At 36.2% G+C, this 19,657-nt stretch overlaps 1 protein-coding gene across 1 annotated transcript in view; it reads right to left on the reverse strand.

The window, feature by feature from the left end:
* The window catches only part of LOC149302862 (TBC1 domain family member 22A-like), a 246,137-nt gene that overhangs the window by 160,187 nt on the left and 66,293 nt on the right, over positions 1 to 19,657 (reverse strand). Inside the window, exon 7 of the mRNA XM_089482103.1 lies at positions 14,152 to 14,266. Coding sequence (XP_089338229.1) covers positions 14,152 to 14,266 — 115 coding nt within the window. The remainder of the gene's footprint in view (positions 1 to 14,151; positions 14,267 to 19,657) is intronic.

A 19,657-nucleotide genomic window follows, 5' to 3' on the forward strand; every position in this document is an offset into this window, starting at 1 on the left:
AGGACACATGAAAACCACAATATTTTTGCCAACATATCTGTGGAATAAACCCACAACAGCACAAAGTTTCAAACTAAAAGTTTAACAGACTTATACACAGCGTATACAAAAGGTAGCGGTAAAGTTCTTTTACGTATTAATCTGTTAATTTGTCCCATGTAGATGGCCAATTAATTAGCTTCTTTCAGCAGAACTTAACCTACATAGACTTAACATTTAAAGGCAATTTGAAGTTAATACTACACCTTCACAATAAAATATTAATGTTGAATGCCCAAACCTTTAAAAAATTGTTCAGTGACACTGACAAGTTGTCCAGCAAACAGAATATGAAAAATATGGTTATTTTATTTGCTTGACTTGTTTTAACCTACATTACAAATTAACTTACGTGTTTCCATTTTTTCAAGTATTACTAGTTTGTTTTCACGGCAACCTTATAACTAGTCGCTGTTCAGCAACATTTAATTGCTTTTAATATACTTATTTTTTTTACACATCACCCATATACACATGCATTATTTTAAGAATAATTCAACATTTTAATTAAGTCACATGAAGAGCTTTCATTTACAATAAAATCTTAAACTAATAAGATGAATCTTAAAAAAAAAAATAAAAAATCACAAAAGTCAAATTAGAATGGATATTACATTAGCATATCATAATTACAAAACAACTCATCATGAATCAGCCACCAAGCTTTAATTCTTTTAGTAGACTATAAAAGTGTGTTCACAATGTAAAAAGCAAAGAAAGAGAGATTGCTGTCAAGTCTAACACTTTATTATTATTAAACTTTTCTAATCATCAATCTGGTTAAATTGCCATCGAACATAGTTTCTAAACAACATGTTGTGGCTCAATAAAGCACTAGAGACGTATGCTTTTCTGCTAGATACCATCCAAATTTAAGATATTTTGTTCGGAGGCTTTCATTTCTGAATAATGCAAAAGTGCCAAAGCTGTTTTGATCAGTAATGGCTTATAACAGATATGCAACTTAGAAATAAAGACATGAGTGAAATAATAACAACAACAATACCAATCAATAATATATAAATAAAAAAGATGGATTACCCTTTTCCTTCACTTCCCTACCAGGTGACTCTGTTAGGGTGGTCTGGCATGCTAGGGAAATAGAATTCTATACGGAATCCCCTGTACTCTCTGGGACTTCAGTAGGCATATAATTGGCTTCCATGGGATTTAACTTTAGAAAGACAGCCATATTAATAACTAACCCTTTACACTACAGAGTAAATACCAACTAGCTCAGAGTTTCCCTGGAGATACCGAAACGTTTGCTCTTACTATGTCGTACTTTCTCCTTGGTATTTCATCATTTACTGTATCTTCTTTCAATCTCTTGATAAAAGGTTGGTGATTAAAATTTGAATCTTGTTTGTACGGTCTCGAGATCTGTTTATACGCCACTCCTGCATGATTATTCTAATTCATAACTATAATTTGTGTATATTTATAAAGAAATTATATATTCTTTGGAAAAACACAATTTCTACATTTTCACAAATGACACAAGTGAACCAAAAGGTATGTTAATACTTTAGTAGCAAATGTAAGATTGTACTGCAGTGCAAATGGACAACAGAAACAATGTGCTCCTTAGAGGGCCAAACGCCCATCTTGGTATCTGGGCCTATGTGTGTGTTGTCTGGCAGGAATAAGCTGGTGGATAGTTAAGAGTTGGTCAGTCTGGGCCACCCAGGTATGTGCCAGAGAGGGCTTTTATTGATTTTCTTTTAGAGAATTTCTTTTGTTCAGAAGTAAATAAAATCACAGTCCACAAAAATCTTTCTGTTCCTGAGCCTTATTGCCCTAGAGGACCGTGCTTTAAAGATCTGAAAAGTAACTTAGTTGCCCTCAGTTCAAAGAGGTTTGTCACGATACATATACAGATAGATCAGATAGATTAATAGATTCTATGTCAAAGAGTGCATACAAATTACAGAGTGGCTTGGATGAAACAGAAATCATACAAATCTAGATATATGAACATATAATTATTGAGATATATATATATATATTTAATTATATATATCTATATATACACATATGATATATTTAGCGCTGTGTAGATTTGGCTGTTTGCGCTATATAAATAAAAGATAATAATACATAATAATAAGATATATGATTACAACATTATATTTTAAAATGACTATACACTAAGGTGAGGAAACGTTTTCCCGCCATTTTGAAGTTAAAATCTTTGAAAAGACAGAGATACATTTTCTAAACAAATTCAAAAGACTCATGTGGGGTGGAGGGAGGGTAGGCAGAGTAATTGTAATATAAATATTGAAACATGTTTCTCTCCTTAATTCTGTAGACAGTGTTTACTTTACATTAATTAAACAGCGCAGAATTGGATTCTAACAGTGCAAAAAAGGTCAGGGAAGAGACCCTACAATTAAATGAGATTATGCATCGCACAGTGGTTTCTGTTAAGCCTAGGTCTCTGCATTTTAATTTGTTTAGTAATTATATTTTTTATTATAATGTGTTTATGCTTTAATGCCAGGTGTAACAGGCATAGAGTTTGAACAATTGTTTTTGAATATCTTAAGTTTAATTAAACTAATAAATAAATTTGCAGCAATACTATTGCATAGGACTTTTGAGATAACTGATGGGAGCTCAATCAACTTATGCTTCCACATTGTCAGAAAGAAATGTCAATCCTTATTCTGTCAGGATACTTTGCAATTGCATGGACGCTGGGCTTGTAACAATATTAAGCCTTTTTGGTCCATTTTGTTCTAAAATTTATACTCCCAGGTACAAAAGTCTAAATAAAACAGTCTAGTAAAAATGTGTTATAGATGTGCAAATCCAATAAAATGTGCTTCGAAACATGACATGAATCTCCTAACTTAATAAATCCAATAGTCTGAACTATTTTACTAGTTGTGGTTAAAACCAGATCATTTCTGAGAATAACTATAAATCCCAATGGTACTCAAAAAGATAGCAAGAGTAAAAAGAGGCCAGTTTCATTTTTAGGATAAAGTAGCAGATCTGGACAAATTGCCAATTGTATGCACATAACCTCATTCTTTGGAGTATAGCTTAGAATGGGAGGAACAAAACAGAACATGTACAGCATAAAACTCATTAGCTGCAATAGGACTATAAGGACTATAGGGTCCTTGTAAGGTCTCGCTTAAATGATTCTAATACAATTTTAAGGAGTCCAGGTCTAGAGGAAAATCTAGACACAGTAGAACCTTCTTAGATTCAAGAAATCCTTAATATACACAACTTCATAAAAACACAACAGTAAACATATCTTTATATTCAAAATTGCCTAATTGGCACGTTCAGAAAAAAATGTTTAAAAAAGTTTAAATTGAAACATTTAACTTACACCTCAAAATGCTTCCCATGAAGTGAAAAAGCGGCACAATATAATTGTTCCATACATACATCTTGATTGCAAGGATACGTAGTAATTCAAACAGTTGTGGGTAACACAGCCATTGCTTTCATACAGAGGTCAGCATTAAATATTCAGTATTCTTTGTATGCAGTAGCTGCAAAATGAAAATGCTGTTCCTTTTCATGGTTTAGAATACAGAGCCATAACGAAAAATAAAAAAAGAAAGATTTCAGGTATAAGAAGGAGATATACAGATGAGGGATAAAGGTCAAGCTGACTACTTCAATAATTGCTTCTCTTCAGTTTATAAAAAGATGGGCGCTCAACTACCAAAAAAAGAACAGTAAGGCACTTCAGAAATTTATAATGGCAAAGTAATTTTACTTACCATATATAGTTAGTAGTCGTTAATGCAGAATTCATTCGATTGCCATGTTATACAAATCTATAACCCCGATATATGTTCAGAGCAGTTTGGTGTCACCCCTTTTTCAACACATTGACATAGTGGCTAGTTCTGCACAGAATACTATGTGTGCGTGCAGTAGACAGCTGCTGGGAAGTAAAGTGATGCTTGAAACACTGTTTTAACAAGGGTACTGCCACAAAATAGTTTTATCCGGTTGCTATCAGACAATTAGAAACTACCAAACGGTTGAAACACCACAAAAAAAAATAAATAATAAATAAAAAAAGAAACCCCTGAAGTTAACCGCAGATAAGAACCATTCGCCCCATCTAGCTTGCCCATTATAGATTCAGGATAGCTATCCCATGCATATTTAAATTCCCATACCGTATTAACCACCATGATTCCTACTGGCAGGCTCTTCCACTTATCTATAACAGTTTCCGTAAAGTGAAAAGATTAATCTAACATGAGACTAACAAATCCTACAAATGACACCTGTTTTAAAATACCCAGTTTTAAGAAGTTAAAACAAAATAATAATCTGGGTTTATTATATGTTGAAAAAACAGTGAACATTCGAAAGTGATTCATAATGAGGTTAAAATGCTTATGAAAGAACTAGCTGCTCTGACAAAGGTTAGTACTTGGAGGTAGGAGTAATTACCTAACTAAAAGCATCAAGCATGGGGAATTTACTAAAAAAATGCCTTAAAAAATATAAAGATCCCGTAAGAGTACATTTCCGTTCCCACAATTACATTCATTGCAATTAGTTTTCCACACCTTAATAATTCTTTCATTTTGACACCTGCAGACATCCTTTGGCTTCAGTTCAACTCCATTTCATTCCTGCCATCATTATTCAAAATCTTATTTTCTTTTTAGGTCCCATGGCAGAAAACGTTTCCAACTTGCTTTTTTAGTTAATGTTCCTTTCAACGAACTCCCAGTACACTCCCCAATCTAGTGTTAATCTTTACAAACAAATTAAGTTTGCTACTGTTAAAATCAGAGACAAAGTTACCGTAGACCAAAGTTTTAATCTTCTTATTAATTGATTTAACCGTGAGGGGACCTTCATGTAATACGATTGTTAGATACACATATATTGCGCTATACTACATCCAATAACAGCATTAATGAATGTGCTAGGAACAGCAAGTCCAACAATTTTAAACTCTTCCTAAATTAACTTTTCTCAAGTAGACATACAGACGCTCTAGAAACCATCCCTATTTATCATGAAATCGTCAGACCCCCCCCCTTTTTTTTTTACTCTATCCGTTACAATCCAGTTTTTGTCCACAAAACTCTACTGAGACAGGTCTCACTAAAATAGTCAATGATGTCACAACAAAAAGTCATCACTCAATACTCTCTACGACCTCTTTGCAACTTTCCACTGCTCACCCTTCAATTCTTACGTCATCGTTGACAAAGCTCTCTCCTAGCTTAAATTCTACCCTATCTTTAGTGTCTGCTTCTCTGGCACTTGTTCATCTGCTCTACTGTTCTCTCACTCACCAAATCCTCCCACCTTCACCTGTGAAATGCTTCAATTTGTCCTTTCATGGCACAAAACTGATTCATTCCTTTCAACATCCAAGAAGAATCATCCCGCTCAGTTTCTACAGAAAACACATACGCTCCAAAACAAATAATTCCATTTTTTTTTTTAGATAAGATGTATTTGTTGCATTGATACTATTATCTTCACAAGCTCCTCAGCAATACCGAATGTGCCAAACAACTTTCAGATAGTAGACAGAAATATGTATTTAAATGCATGCCATCTGTCAGTCAGTGTTTTCTAACTCTTTTATATAGCACATTTTACAGTTCTATAAACTAAACAAACATGTTATAGTATTTGTCAATTAAAAAAATATAATTATGTGAATACCATGGAGGAGGGTATCATGTCCTCAGGGCCTGCAGAATTACTCCTCCACATTAAGGGAGTGCTCCACAGTTGTAACGTACGGGGCAGGAAAAGGATCCCAGGAGAGAACTTTATTTGGTTCTGACGCTGACCTCAGTGAAAGTCTATACAACATATCCCCCAAATAATAATAAAGGTGACATTCCACCCATAACACAAACACTGCATCATAGACTTCAGTTTTGGGGTATTTGGTCAGATGCAGATTACCAAATCAACATATTACAATTATATGCTAATAGGTTATGGTGTTGGCTTATTTTGTTTGTTTATTTTTTGGTGATGTTTTACCTCGTTTATTAATTTTTCAGTTTAATGCAGAAAGGGGGATGGAGGGCTTCTAGCACAAAGAAGGTAATTTAATTCACTAAAATCTACATTTATTGCATGAACAATTCCATCGACCACTAAAATGCAGCGTTAGATACTTATAGAATGCTATTGGGGGAAATCAAGGTAACTTCAAGTATTGATTGCAAATAAACAAAAGCTTAAAGTAAATCTGTTAAACATGGAAAAAATATACAAATGATGTTTTAATAAAAAGCCACCACTACCAAATTCATAAGATATTCAATCTCCAAATTTCAATGAAAATTACATATTGTACACATAACACAAACATTGAGTCAATTATAAGTAAAAAAAATAGTGGGAATGGCGTTTCTGTTACTAAATACAAGGAAAAACAAAAAAGCTCCCAAGATCAAATTAAATGCAAACAAGGGAAGTAACTAGAAGTGCTATATAAGACTCTAATTTATCAACATGATAACTGCGCTAGCTTGCTTTCCCTCCCTGTCATTCAAAGCTTAATTTTACACTCAGATAATTGGAATGTGTTAAGGAAGAATGGCATCACTGAGAGTCATCTAATAGTAAAATTCTATCATTATTGATTCTCTAAGTCCCTAAAGACGAGGTACATTTGCTTCCTTTGCCTGCATTACACTAATTATGACTCCTGTAGCACTTCAGTCTTCCTTTGCTGCATGCTAAAATATATTCTAGATTCCCCATTACCGTTATTGGAATGTCTCCTACTTAGCAAAGATTTATATGTTCAATGAAAAAGATTTTAAAGTCACAGAGGGCCGAGTTTATGCAAAACGCTAAGCCTTCCGTTTCACAGTTTACTTCCTTGCTACTCAACTTTGTGCCAAACTATTTGAATTTCATTGGTAAATGAAAACTTAATGCATATTTGTCAAAAAAAAAAAAAAAAAAAAGACAGAATTGTAAATAACGGTTCTAGACATTTTACAAAAGCTCATCTTCAACATGATATATAGAAGAGCATTTATTCAATTTAAATAAAAACCCTTACCAGAAGAAACCAAATTTAGCAATGTTTTTGGAGATATGGTGCTCTGAAGGCATTCAAGGTAAGCTTCTAAATAAAACCACTTGTATATGGTCTGCCATATTAAATTCTTGAGATTATTAAGACTAGTGTTTGTGGTAAAATAATTTGTAAAGTATAATACAGAATGATAGACCATAAAACTAGATTTCCTTTTCGGCTAAGGCACTCATATTGCAATGTGGTCGCTGCCATCAATATTGATTTAGAACTCAATCCGCGCACATATGCATCAACAAAACAGGTAGACATAAATACTGCACACTTCAGTAAGGTAATTAGGTACAAGTTGTTTGTCGAATATAATTTCATGTAATGTTATCGGCATTTGGGTTATACTCTGTGAAAGATCTGTCTACATAAAGTTTTATATAACAAATGTTTTATATGAAATTGTGTCTTTCCAGATATCATTACAAGCTTTGGAGTCCCCAAACCGACCATAGAATCTCTGAATCACTGCTTAGTGGTTCTGAATGTTAATGGATTGACTGTGAACTGTTAGTGTAATCTAAGTGTAGAATGATAATGACAGTAGGCGCCTACTTCTTATTATGTGCACTGTGAAGCAGCCGATCACTGGCGAAATGCGTTGTTCATGTAAAGTGTGAGGGTTCTATTAAAAGCGGTACACGGAGAAACTCACAGGGAGGAAACCAGCCTACAGATAACAGAGGTTGAGCGGAAAAAGAAGGCCTGCGGTAGAAGTTACCTTCCTACCGACAATGGACTCTACACACAAGTTAAATGGGACACAGAAAACAGAAAACCGACAGACAGTGTCACGCATAGCATAGTCCTAAGGGTCATAAAGGGGTTAAATAAACATTCTCCAAACCAACCATTCTAGAAGTCAATAAGAGTGCTTGCCAAGAATGCTCATGAGGTAGGGATGGAGGCAAGTCTGTCACTTGCAAGGCAAATGCTAGGGGTGTGAGGAAAATGGGCAAATGCATTTGGAGGGATTCTGCAGAAGCTACCCATGAATTTGCAAAAAGGAACAGCCCTAAAAGGGGCAACACAGCTATCACGTGAATTAAAGTGCAAATGATGGCGAATTCCTTGTAGTATGGCAGAGTTTTCAGCAGGCATTCCTACGAAGCAATCAGTGCGCTAAAGAGAACAATGTATTTTCCTCTGAGATAGGGCTAAAAAGTATGCGCGCTAGGCTGGAGCCTTACTTCGCATGACTAACTGCACTGCTTAATCTATCGTTGAATCATATTGACTTAAGGAGAAGTAAACTACCAAGTGCTGCACAAGGACGATAACACAGCAATATTCCAACAAACAACACTGTGTTACTTACAGCTTCATTTCAAAGTTAATGGTAATCTAGAACGCAGCGACTGAAGCCATTTAATTTGTTATTTGAAATGCAGAGCATTCGTGAGATCGTGTGTCAAAATGAAACAATAATTAAGTGAACGCTGAAATCTATTCAGTTCATAAGCTAAAAATCATGCCCGGTTTCAAAGCAAATACATTAAGCAGCAGACCATATGCCCGGTGACAAACAAACCAACCCCAAATAAAAAATTAGCAGATGCTTGCAAGATTGCCAGATAAAAGTTCTGCCATTACAATAATAAAATATTTAAAGGGACATGATAGCCCCCAGACCTCAGTTAAATGTTTTTGCGTGCTGTGATAATTTTTTGCAAGTCGTACATTATATTTTTATGCATAATGCATACTAACCTTCCAACCTTTCTTTTTTTTGTAATATCTGCAGCCTTTGCATCTACCTCTTGGAGGCTTTGTATTCTCAGTACTAGCCCAATAAAAGAATAAGCAGCCACTGAAATCCAAGCAGCCAATAACATGCTGCTGTAAAGTTTACCTGAGGGCAAGCTTTAATATATATATATATAATAAAATAATATATATATAAATATATGTATTTGCCCGAATATAGGCTGCACTCCCCCCCCCCACACACACACACTTTAACTCTTTAAAGTGGGGGTGCAGCCTATAATCGCAATTCATTTCGCCCAGGACATGCAGTTCCGGGCGGGTGTTTTTTTTTACTTTTTAATTTAGCCATGCTAAATGCAAATAAGGCCAACAATTATCACCTTTTGCCTCTATATCCACTAAAGGTGATAATTATTTTAGTGGTAGGGCTTTCCATCACCTTTACCCACCATAACTTATGTAATGGTTCGTCTTTAACAAAATGCATGGAAAATGTGAAGGTATAAAATGTGTGCAGTGTGGTGTATCGTGTAATGCGGCACTAGGGAATGGCGAGCTGCACTGGGCAAACTGCTGCTATTGTAAACATGCAGGTGGCAACAGCTCCCACCCAGCAAACTTTGTCAACAGGGTGAATTAAGACTAGGCTGGCTTTGTCAGAGGAGAAATATGTCCATAAAACTGGCTCTTAGAGTATTGGCAAGTCAATGCATCATAACCCTTCAACCACTGGTAGAAGGAGCAGGTTAAACATGCCTGACACTTCATTAGATCATTGGCTGTGTGGGGAAAGTGTGACATAGGGTTTTGTTAATACACTGCTTTTAAAACTGTTTTTTTTATTCAATTTCATCGTTACCTTGAATATAAAATGAATATAATTGTTACCTTGTAGGCAACATTAACAAACGTGATCTCTGGATGTAAAGGAGATATAGCTGCGTTTATGTGCATTTCGACAGAGAGTACAATTACCCAATGCTTTCACAGTAGTGTGGAAGCAGAAGCACGGCGCGTTATAGCGGCAGCAGCTGCTTTTCTAACACTGATCATGGGGCTAAAGGAGACAAGTGTTTGCAGTCAGTAGATTTGTAACATTTGTACATTCCATGGTGCTGTTTGGCTAACGCATTTGTGTTGATTAAAGGTTTTACACAGTCATAAGTGAATGCCTCAAATTGGACAAACTGCAGCTAGTAAAACCAACTTGATAGAAAATGTGATCATGTTACAATTTAAAATATGTCATCCAAAATTAGGATGCAGCACAACTACCGAGTAACAGTAACTGCATGGAACAGGTTGGTTTTATTTTTAATGTCTTACTTTTAGGGGAATGATTAACCCTCTTGCCCACTATGCCTTCTGGAACTACAGGTGAATACATTGGTTAAAAAAGCTTTTAAAATTATGATAATTTTCTACAGCATCATACTGTGTGAATATTTTCTTCTGCCTAGAAAAACTCATTCGACATTTGGTTTACCAAATATTTATTCAAAAGGACAGTCTAGTCCCCAAAGTTCGATATTTATCATTAATACATATTAAGAACATTGCATTTGGCTGCTCCCACCGATTTCAACAATTCTTTCCAGTAGAGGCAGCCAGGAGAAGTTTAGTAATCAAATTGTGTATGCCCCAACTTGCATACACTTTAATGCTTTGAACGCTACAAGCAAAGGACATATAACTAGGGCTTGAGAGCTCAATTAATGGAATATCATGGCTCTATCATGGAGAAATGTGGTGAAAATTAAGAACTATGTTTCTTGGCGTTTGAAGAACATGGGTTTGTTAGGAAACCGACGTAGCATACATGTGAATTCATTTATAGCACAACACACATCGGACATTAAAACCTCAAGCTACGGCATAAGAACTAAAACACCTAAAAGGGTTTTTTCTCTGCAAACTTTCCAACTGAAATAACTGTTCCATTACAAGCAAGGAAAGTTTAGTTTACCCAGGGCTTGAAAGCAGTTTTAGCATTGCATCAACCACCAATGTGCATAGAGATACACACAAGTTAGATCATGCTTAACAATGAATTAAGGGATGTTACTGGAGTCCATCACATGTATTACAAAGTATTACACACTTTGGTCCAGTATTGTTAACCAAGTGTATTATCAGAACAGTTGGCGCTTTAACAATGTATAAAAACAGATTCAAACTTGTACAAAGTCTGAATGCATCAATCAGAAGAAACACTGCATGGTATGACGATAAGATCCCTTTACAAACTTTGCTTTAGAGTCCCTTTTGATGAATATAAACCCCAATGTGTACATTGTATATTTGCTGCATATAAAGCTGTGTCAGGTGGAGGTTTTGGGGTAGTTAACTTGTATGACCTCACGGTGAACCATTACAACAAAGTTACACTGATTCATTTAATTCTCCATTTAACTGTTGAGATATGACTCCATAAGACATTTTGTATAACAAACACAGATCATTTGGCTTTCTGGAATAATGTAAACAACTAACAAAATGGCTGCCAAAAATAGAGGGGGGAAAAAAAGAGAAACAATGAAAAAAACAGAACCAATGAAGTTATCTGAAAAAGAAACATATACCTACCACTCAAAGTAGAACTGATAAAATATGCCAGTTCTTATTTTTGAACTTATTTGTTTCAGGTTTTGGTAACATATACGAGAATTTGCAGCATTATTAGGTATGTTAAAGAGATGCTGTAAAAGCATTGAAAATTAAAGGCTATTCATTGGAATCTGACATTCAACCTCCAAAAGGAACCTGCTGCCACGTCAATTTGTCCATTTAATGCAAACAGTTGGATCCTAGCACATTAATAGTTTGGAAAAGAAAGAGATAAAATGTTATCACAACATGTTTCAGAACCTCAAAAGCATCTGACAGTAATATTAGCACAAAGCTCTCAGCGTACTCCGTCTCACCAAGCAGCGAGTTCTGGGAATCGGAAACATATAAAAATAGATTTTATGTCACAGTTTCATCTTTTCCATATCTCACTTGGTGACTCATAATTTCCTTCTGTTGAGAAATGTTTATCAAAACATGGCATATTGTTATTGGGATAATTTTTAAGCCAAACATTAATGGAGTTTACGAAGAGTGTGCTTATTTCCGCAAACCCATCTTGGATTTTACATAATATTAGTGTAGCGCAAAGCAATGGCTGCAAACACGGCACAGCCAAATTTTGCACAAATAGATACGATGCCGTTTGACTGGAATAAACGTGGAACCCTGTCACTAGCAGAGTAAATGAATGTGCAGTCTTCTTGCTTGTACACATGCATTCACCTAGGGGCTGTGCTTTGTTAAAATCAGCAAGCTATGACAGGTCAGGTAAACAAGCAATTCTTCGTAATTGGTTTGCTTAGGAATCATGGCTTCTTTAATACATGAAGAATTACTTTACAGTTGCCAAGCCTACTATGAACTACATTTTGTATAACTACAAGCAATGCTTAAGTGTGTTGGGTGCCAGGAGTGAGACGTAGGGGGAGAAATGTTACAGCATTGTACTATTAAGGTGAAATATTATAAATATATCAATATGGATAATCCAGCTACAGCTACTCAACAGTTATTAAATTGGGTAGATTAAAAAAAAACATGTACTATTAAAACAGCTACAATAATCACGTTCCTCCTTCTTACAGATATAGGGGTTACTTAAGATTGGATGAAACAAGATGGTTTAGATCCACATGCTAACTATGCTGATTAAAAAGCACATGAAAAGGGACAAATCTCCCTGTTAATAAATAGCAAGGTTAATGTCTACCCAGAAAGAGAACGCCAACATTAAACAGTGTACAGAAAGCCCTCTTGTACTTGCAAAGAAGATAAATACGTATTTGCGTTCACCTATGATCTTGACACAGATGCTACTGCATTAACAGTCACTTGGGTCCCACAATGCAAGTTGCTGGCAAAGTAGTTAAGACAAACTTATTTACCACATTAATTAAATGGTCTATTTAACATGGAATATCAATTCTCTAATCACATCTCAGCTGAACTTCTTATTTCAATTAACAACTCTAAAGTCTTCCAACAGAGATCCAACTGCTCTAGGATCATTAAGAACATTTTCATTATCTGTCAAATGAGGGAGTAAAAGGAAAAAGCGGCAAGCACTCTCAGGAGTAGGCCTCTACCCTACTTAAGAGATGATTAGGGAGTAAGCAGCAGTATTTCTCATTAGTTGCTAAGCGATGAACAGACCTTCAATGAAACACGAATTTGAAACATGGAAAAAAGGCATTTTCATGCTAATCCCAACTCAAGGGCAGTTTGCCCTCTCCTAGAAACACTACATGTGAGGTTATGATGCCAAGGTATATACACTGTCAGAGCATGGGCAACAAAACTCTTGCCTTGGAAACTACAGGTGGTTAGCAACACTAGGGATGACCCCTGATTTAAAGATCCTTTGTCCTTATCTGATCTCACAACCTTGCTGTCAAGGCAGGGTCCCAGAGTATGTTAAACTAGAAACTGGACGGGTAATTAAAAAGGTTACTAGATTTTAAGTAATTATATAGGGGAAGCAACTCGGTCAGTTATTGGCTTCATATTTTAAGGACCAATTAAGCTTATGACTTGTTGTCTCATACACCGCCATTATATGGCCCTCCTACAACTCCCACTAACATGCTTTCTAAAATGTTAATAGGTAAGCAGGTGGGGAAATGGGGGGAATGAAGGAGTGGCAAATGTAAGTTTAGTGGGTTTTATGGTGCATTCTTGACCTTGACAGGTGTAGGTTAAATGGAAAAAAAAAATAGAATTTTTGTACACATGATACTTTGTCTAACTGATTTCCATAGCCATGATTAAAAAAACACTAAAATATGCAATGGTTAGATTGTTTAAGTCTAGAACCAGTTGGTTGGGTCCCTTTTTCTCCTGACGTTCTGCTCCCCACATATCTCACAAAGGTTCTTCCTCCAAGGAGTGTGCAGATTGCTTTTACAAAGCATTTACAGTGGTGAACGAATACCAGATGGCAGCAAACCACCGCTGAGGTCGCATAAATGCCATACCATCAAAGCACATTACAGCTCATTTTTCAGCACATAATGTATCAAGGCTTTCATTACTAATATACAAAAAAAAAAAGAGTTACAAATATGAAGGAAAATGTGTTTCCAATTTCCATTTTTTTAACGTTATACTTTATTAACAAGATCACTATTAAAATTAACAGTTTGGAAAATGTGCATAGGAAGTATTACATTGTCTGCAATACACCAGTCCTATAATGGCAGATACACTTAAACTGCAGAAATAAAAGCAAAGGCCGTAGTCATGAATTCCGCTCAACTTACCCGCATAGTCACTGATGAATACCACAAAGAAAGGCGTGACAAGGTCGTTAATGCCTTGGACATATCCGCTGGCTGGATGGCGAATGGCCCATATAAATAAAATCCTTTCAAATATCTGGAAAAACACAACAATAACATAGCATGACTATAATATTTATACAATATGAATTGTTAGACTGGGACAGAAAGTGAGAGACATACCAATAGCACACACGGCCACTTATTTATAACGTAGAAATATTTATGTACATGTCTTGCTGATCGAAAGATATGTGCGACACAATGTGTTTATTGGTAAGTCTTATTTACATTATATGACCAAAAGTATGTGGATACCCCTCCTAGTTATTAGTGATGTTTCAGCCACACTCACGCATTGGTATAAGGTGGAAAAAAAATCAAATCTCCTTAGACAAACATTGGCAGTAGCATAGGTAATACTAAAGAGCAAAAGAGTGAAATGCATGACCTGTTAGATCTGCCCCGGTCCACTGTAAATAAATGCAATTATTGCAAAGTGGAAGCATGAAGTGAAGGAGCTGCAGCTCAACTACAAAGCGGGGCTGCCAGGTGCTGAGTGCTAAGGTGCTGCCTCTGGAAGCAACATCAGCACAAGCACTGTGCATCGAGAGCTTCATGAAATGGGCTGCACACAAGCCAAAGATGACTACAAGCAATGCTAAGCAATGGCTAGAGTGATGTAAAGCGGTGTGCCACTGGACTATGGCACAGTAGAAACATGCTTCTCTAGAGTGATGAATCATGCTTCTCTGGAAATATGGAAGTCGGATGCACGAATTTGCATAGTGCCTAGTGTAGAAGGTTTAATGGTCTGGGGCTGTTCTTCATGGATTGGGCTAGGGGTCTTAGATCCAACAAAGGGTAATGTTAATGCTACAGCATAAAAAGACATTTTAGACAATTGTATGCGGCCCTTTCATAATCCAGCATGATTGTGACCCTGGGCACAAAACGTTTTGTGTGGAGGAACTTGAGTGGCCTTCTCAGAGACCTAGTCTTAATCTCACAGAAGACCTTTGGGATGAATTGCGAGCCACGCCTTTGTGTCCAACCTCTGCGTCTGACGTAACAAACACTTTTTATGGCTGAATAGGCGCCAGTTCCTACAGACACACTTGAAAGTCTAGGGGCTCCATATTAATGTCCATGGTTTCGAAATCGGATGTCCTGCAAGCTCATATAGGTCTGATGGTCAGCTATCTTTATACTTTTGGTCATATAGTTTATCTTGTGTCAGAACTACCCAACTAGTAGCCCTACAACTATCTCCCCTATGACACTCAGCTCATAACTTAAATATGAGTGATACAGCTACATGAACACCACAGCAGTTGACGGTCTAGAGCATTTTTATTACATTGATCCAAGTGACTAGGTGAAGCATGTTCATAAATAGACAAAGCATACGCTACAACGATCATTGCTACTTCTGATCCATCTTCATTTGCCTCGACGTTTAAAAAGCAGTGTTCTAAGTACGTTACCACCTGACAGAGAATCATACCCTGAAGGCCAGCAATGTGGAGCAATCATCATGCGGCACTATAGGAAGTTGCTGCTTATAGGACCCCTTTCAGCAAAGTGCTTTTTATGCATTTGGCCCAACATCTACCCACTACATGCAATCTAAAGTAAACGAAGCCACATGTTTTTGGGGCGATGGGTTAATTTCCTTTTAAAGAAATTAGTTACAAAGTTGAAGTTTCGTTCATTGCACTTTTAAACAGTCTAAATAACATCCCAGCTGAGGAAACTGGAAGAAAAAGTTTATGCTATTTAAAATAAGAGTAGTTTATCTGCTAAACACAAACTGTTAAGCATTAGATATTAGCATTCACATTTATTTATTTTTCCGCAGACACTAAGTTACGCGGAGCTGCATAACAAAATGGTGGAACAAAATGATGAATTTAAAAACCCCTGCAGTGCTGGCACTGCCTGTTTTCACATCAGCTGACAGCACAACTCCACCAAAGCTCACACAATGCTCAAGCGTTATCATTTAACTTATTTTTTACACTCGAAAAGCCATAATAGCCATCTTAAAATGGTTTTTCATCTTCAAATGTAATATCGGGCTAAATATGCTAAGTCACTATGATTTCAAAATAAACTGCATATTCCTATGCATTATTCATCCAGAAAAAGTATATTTATGTTTTTTTATGTCTGGTTTTCCATGGTGTGTGGAAAGGAGATAACACATTCCTTCTGTATTACATTTCCAGAAGTGTCCCCTGACTTGCAGGAGTATTTCATATTTGAATGATACTGTAATGAACCACTCAGTGTGATTTGCATTGGCTTTTCTGTTTGAAATGTCAGGTCAGCTCAACACTGATCCAGTATAAAGAGAACATTGTAAATACATTCTACTTACCAGAGAAGTTGCTTTTTATAGGTGGAGACTCATATTACCAAATATCAAATATTAATACAATCACTTTTTTTTTTTTTTTTTTAACAAACAAGAACAGAATTTGTAAAGTGAGAGAAAAAATAAATATATATATATATATATATATATATATATATATAAATCCTGACATTTCTTTCTCCTGGAGCTGGCTTAAAATGGTCATTGAAACACTTGAAAGCCGCCGGCTGAAACACGGAGAAATCATAAATTCACACCCAGAGAAAACCTTGTTTTGCAGAGAGTGAAAAATGTTCCTTGTCAAAAATCAGAAATTTAAGTTCTTATCTCTGATGCTATTATCAATTTCTCAAAAGTAATGGATGATTGTTTTAAACAAAAGGTAGGGGAAAAAGGCAGTTTCCTTGCCGCTAACTAAATGCAATAGACAAACCACCCCCCCTCGCCCCCAAAAGGTACAGAAGCGAGCCAGATTATAAATAAAGGTTAATCAAGGTTAGCCAAATATACAAATGTATTTATTGAGAAGCTTTTTAAACTACTTGTTTTCAGACATTGCCTGACCAATATACTATCTTTTGTTTTATCTCTGTGTGAAAAGCACATCAGACATACATGTAATAAACCACATCAGAGACAGGAGAAAAGTGGTTTTAGGATGTTAGCTTCACAACACTCACAAATGCTTATCATAATATCCATCCAAACACTTATTCACCACTCTAGAATGAGTCCCATGAAGAACGTGCGCAAACCTTTGTGCATTCTGTGATGTCTGCTAAGTGTAAGCAGATAGGTGGGCAAGGTTTAACTCTATAACAGAGTTGGTTCCCAGTTCTCAGAAGGAAAGCAACACTAGTTGGGTATTTAGTTTTTTCAGGAAATCATTTGTTTAGTATACTGGAGTACTTAAAGCACGAGGACATGCACAATATGAAATGTACACATTACACCCTTACTAGTTAAGTTATACACAAAGCCAGTTGTCATTTATTGTGTCTTCATATTTGGTTAATTGTTCTGGATAAAACCTCTAGTAAATATGTAAGTTTATGTATGTATGTATGTGTTAGTGTATAGTGTTATAGTGATTGTGTGTTATTGTATGGTGCTAGAGCAAATTGACGTGTTAATTACAACTGATGGCCACCATTTTCATCTATTTAAAAAATCTGGATCATATTTATTGATTTGCTAATAGACTGTAAGCTTTCAAAACGATTCAGGATGTCGGGTAAGTTCTTTATTTTTCTTTTAGCATTTTGGAAAATGCATTATACTGTAGTAAGGCCGTCAAGGACATTAGAATGTATCTTTAAGAGGTTACATGCGGCAATGTAGCTTATCATGTGAGCTTCTCATATGATCATTTACAGGTAATTCCATTTAATAAATTTAGCATCCCATGGCAGCATTTGTTACAATATTTTAAACATACACGTTCAAATGGTATGTATCAATAAAAAAGGAAGTGGGAATTAAACAGGTATGATATAAAAGTTGGCATGTACTGAACAACCGATTCAACTACACATCCAACAGGTTTCCTTCAAAGAGTTGTTATTTCCACAGCTAGTTTCACACTTTAAAAAAACTGTCACTTTACAACTGAGCAGCAGAGAAACACGTTTGTATTTATTTACCTCTACTTTAATAAAATCTCCAAAAATATCTGTCCTTAAGGACACCACGTTGGTGGAGATATACTATGCTAGCAAGTAAAAAAAATAATTATGTCTGTGTGATAACAGGGCTTCTTTTCTCAGACAGACATAAGACTCTGCTCTACTGTCAATTATATTTGTCATTAACATGTATTACAATGTGTAATTACATAGAAAAGCTGACAGCAGATATGAATCATTCAGCCCATCTAGTCTGTCCATTTTTCTTTATGTAAAGACTGAGTTTAATCAGTCATTGGTCTCATCTGGGATTCTGCATAACCACATGTCTATTCAATGCATATGTAAAATGTCCTCACTGTATTAGCCCCTACCACTTCTGCTGGGAGGCTGTTCCACTTTACCAGTTAGGTTAAAGATCAATCATATGTGCAAATGGATTTTAAGGGCTCCCTACATACTTTGTTAACTGTATGTAGCGTACTAGGTTTGACTTTCTTTGAACATGCATATAAAGCAGCATTCCAGAAGGTTAATGAACACTGCATTTTCCAACCAGCATGCAGAAAGCACAGCACAGTCTTGCACCTTTGCTCTGTTGAATGCTTCATTTTATTAAAAAATGGATGTACAATCTTAGAAGTGAGGAAACATTTTTCAAATGAGGTCATGAATCCTGCTGTACACTCCAGATTGATGGAGAGAGAGAGAAAGAAACATTTCCCCTCTGAAAGATGTATGGTGGCATTTTTAAGTCTTTCAAATATTTATAGAATCTTAGGCTAGATTAAGAACTATGATAATTGTCCAATGAGTTATTAAAATAAAGTAACTTGCTGTGGGTAAGTACTAGCATTATGCAAGTGTTGCCTATTTTCTAGAGTGGAAGAACAGTCAGTCGCACGATGAACTATGAAAAATGTATTTCCTTAATTATTTGTAAAAGTGCAGACTCCTGTACAGTGAATGAAAGACTGGCTCAGACATTCAGATTTGCATTCTGCGCGTGTTTATACCAGCAACCAGACACCCACAGCATGGACTCGGCGAAACAAGTAATAATTACTAGCAGCATGAGGATCCCAGGAAGCAGCAAAATAAGCTTAAAAGCACAATAGGAACCGAGGTTACTCACCAGTCATCCACGCTCAAACAAGCAGAGTACAGCACAAAACAAGCAAGTGAGGTACAGTGTGTGTGTGTGTGTGTATGTATATATATATATACACACACACACACACACACACACACACACCGTATTGGCTCGAGTAAAAGCCGCACCCGAGTATAGGCCGCACCCTAAAAGTTAGGTGCTTTTTTAAAGAAAAAATGTAATTTAAAGTGTAATCGATATGCTGCCACTCTGCCCCCCCCCCGAGATATGCTGCCACTCTGTGTGTGTCCCCTCCGAGATATGCTGCCACTCTGTGCCCCCCCCCGAGATATGCTGCCACTCTGTGTGTCCCCCCCCCGAGATGTGCCC

Source organism: Sceloporus occidentalis, unplaced genomic scaffold (assembly GCF_023333645.1).
Source record: "Sceloporus occidentalis isolate IW3139 unplaced genomic scaffold, rSceOcc1.0.p SCAF_17, whole genome shotgun sequence".
In the NCBI taxonomy this organism is placed as follows: Eukaryota; Metazoa; Chordata; class Lepidosauria; order Squamata; family Phrynosomatidae; genus Sceloporus; species Sceloporus occidentalis.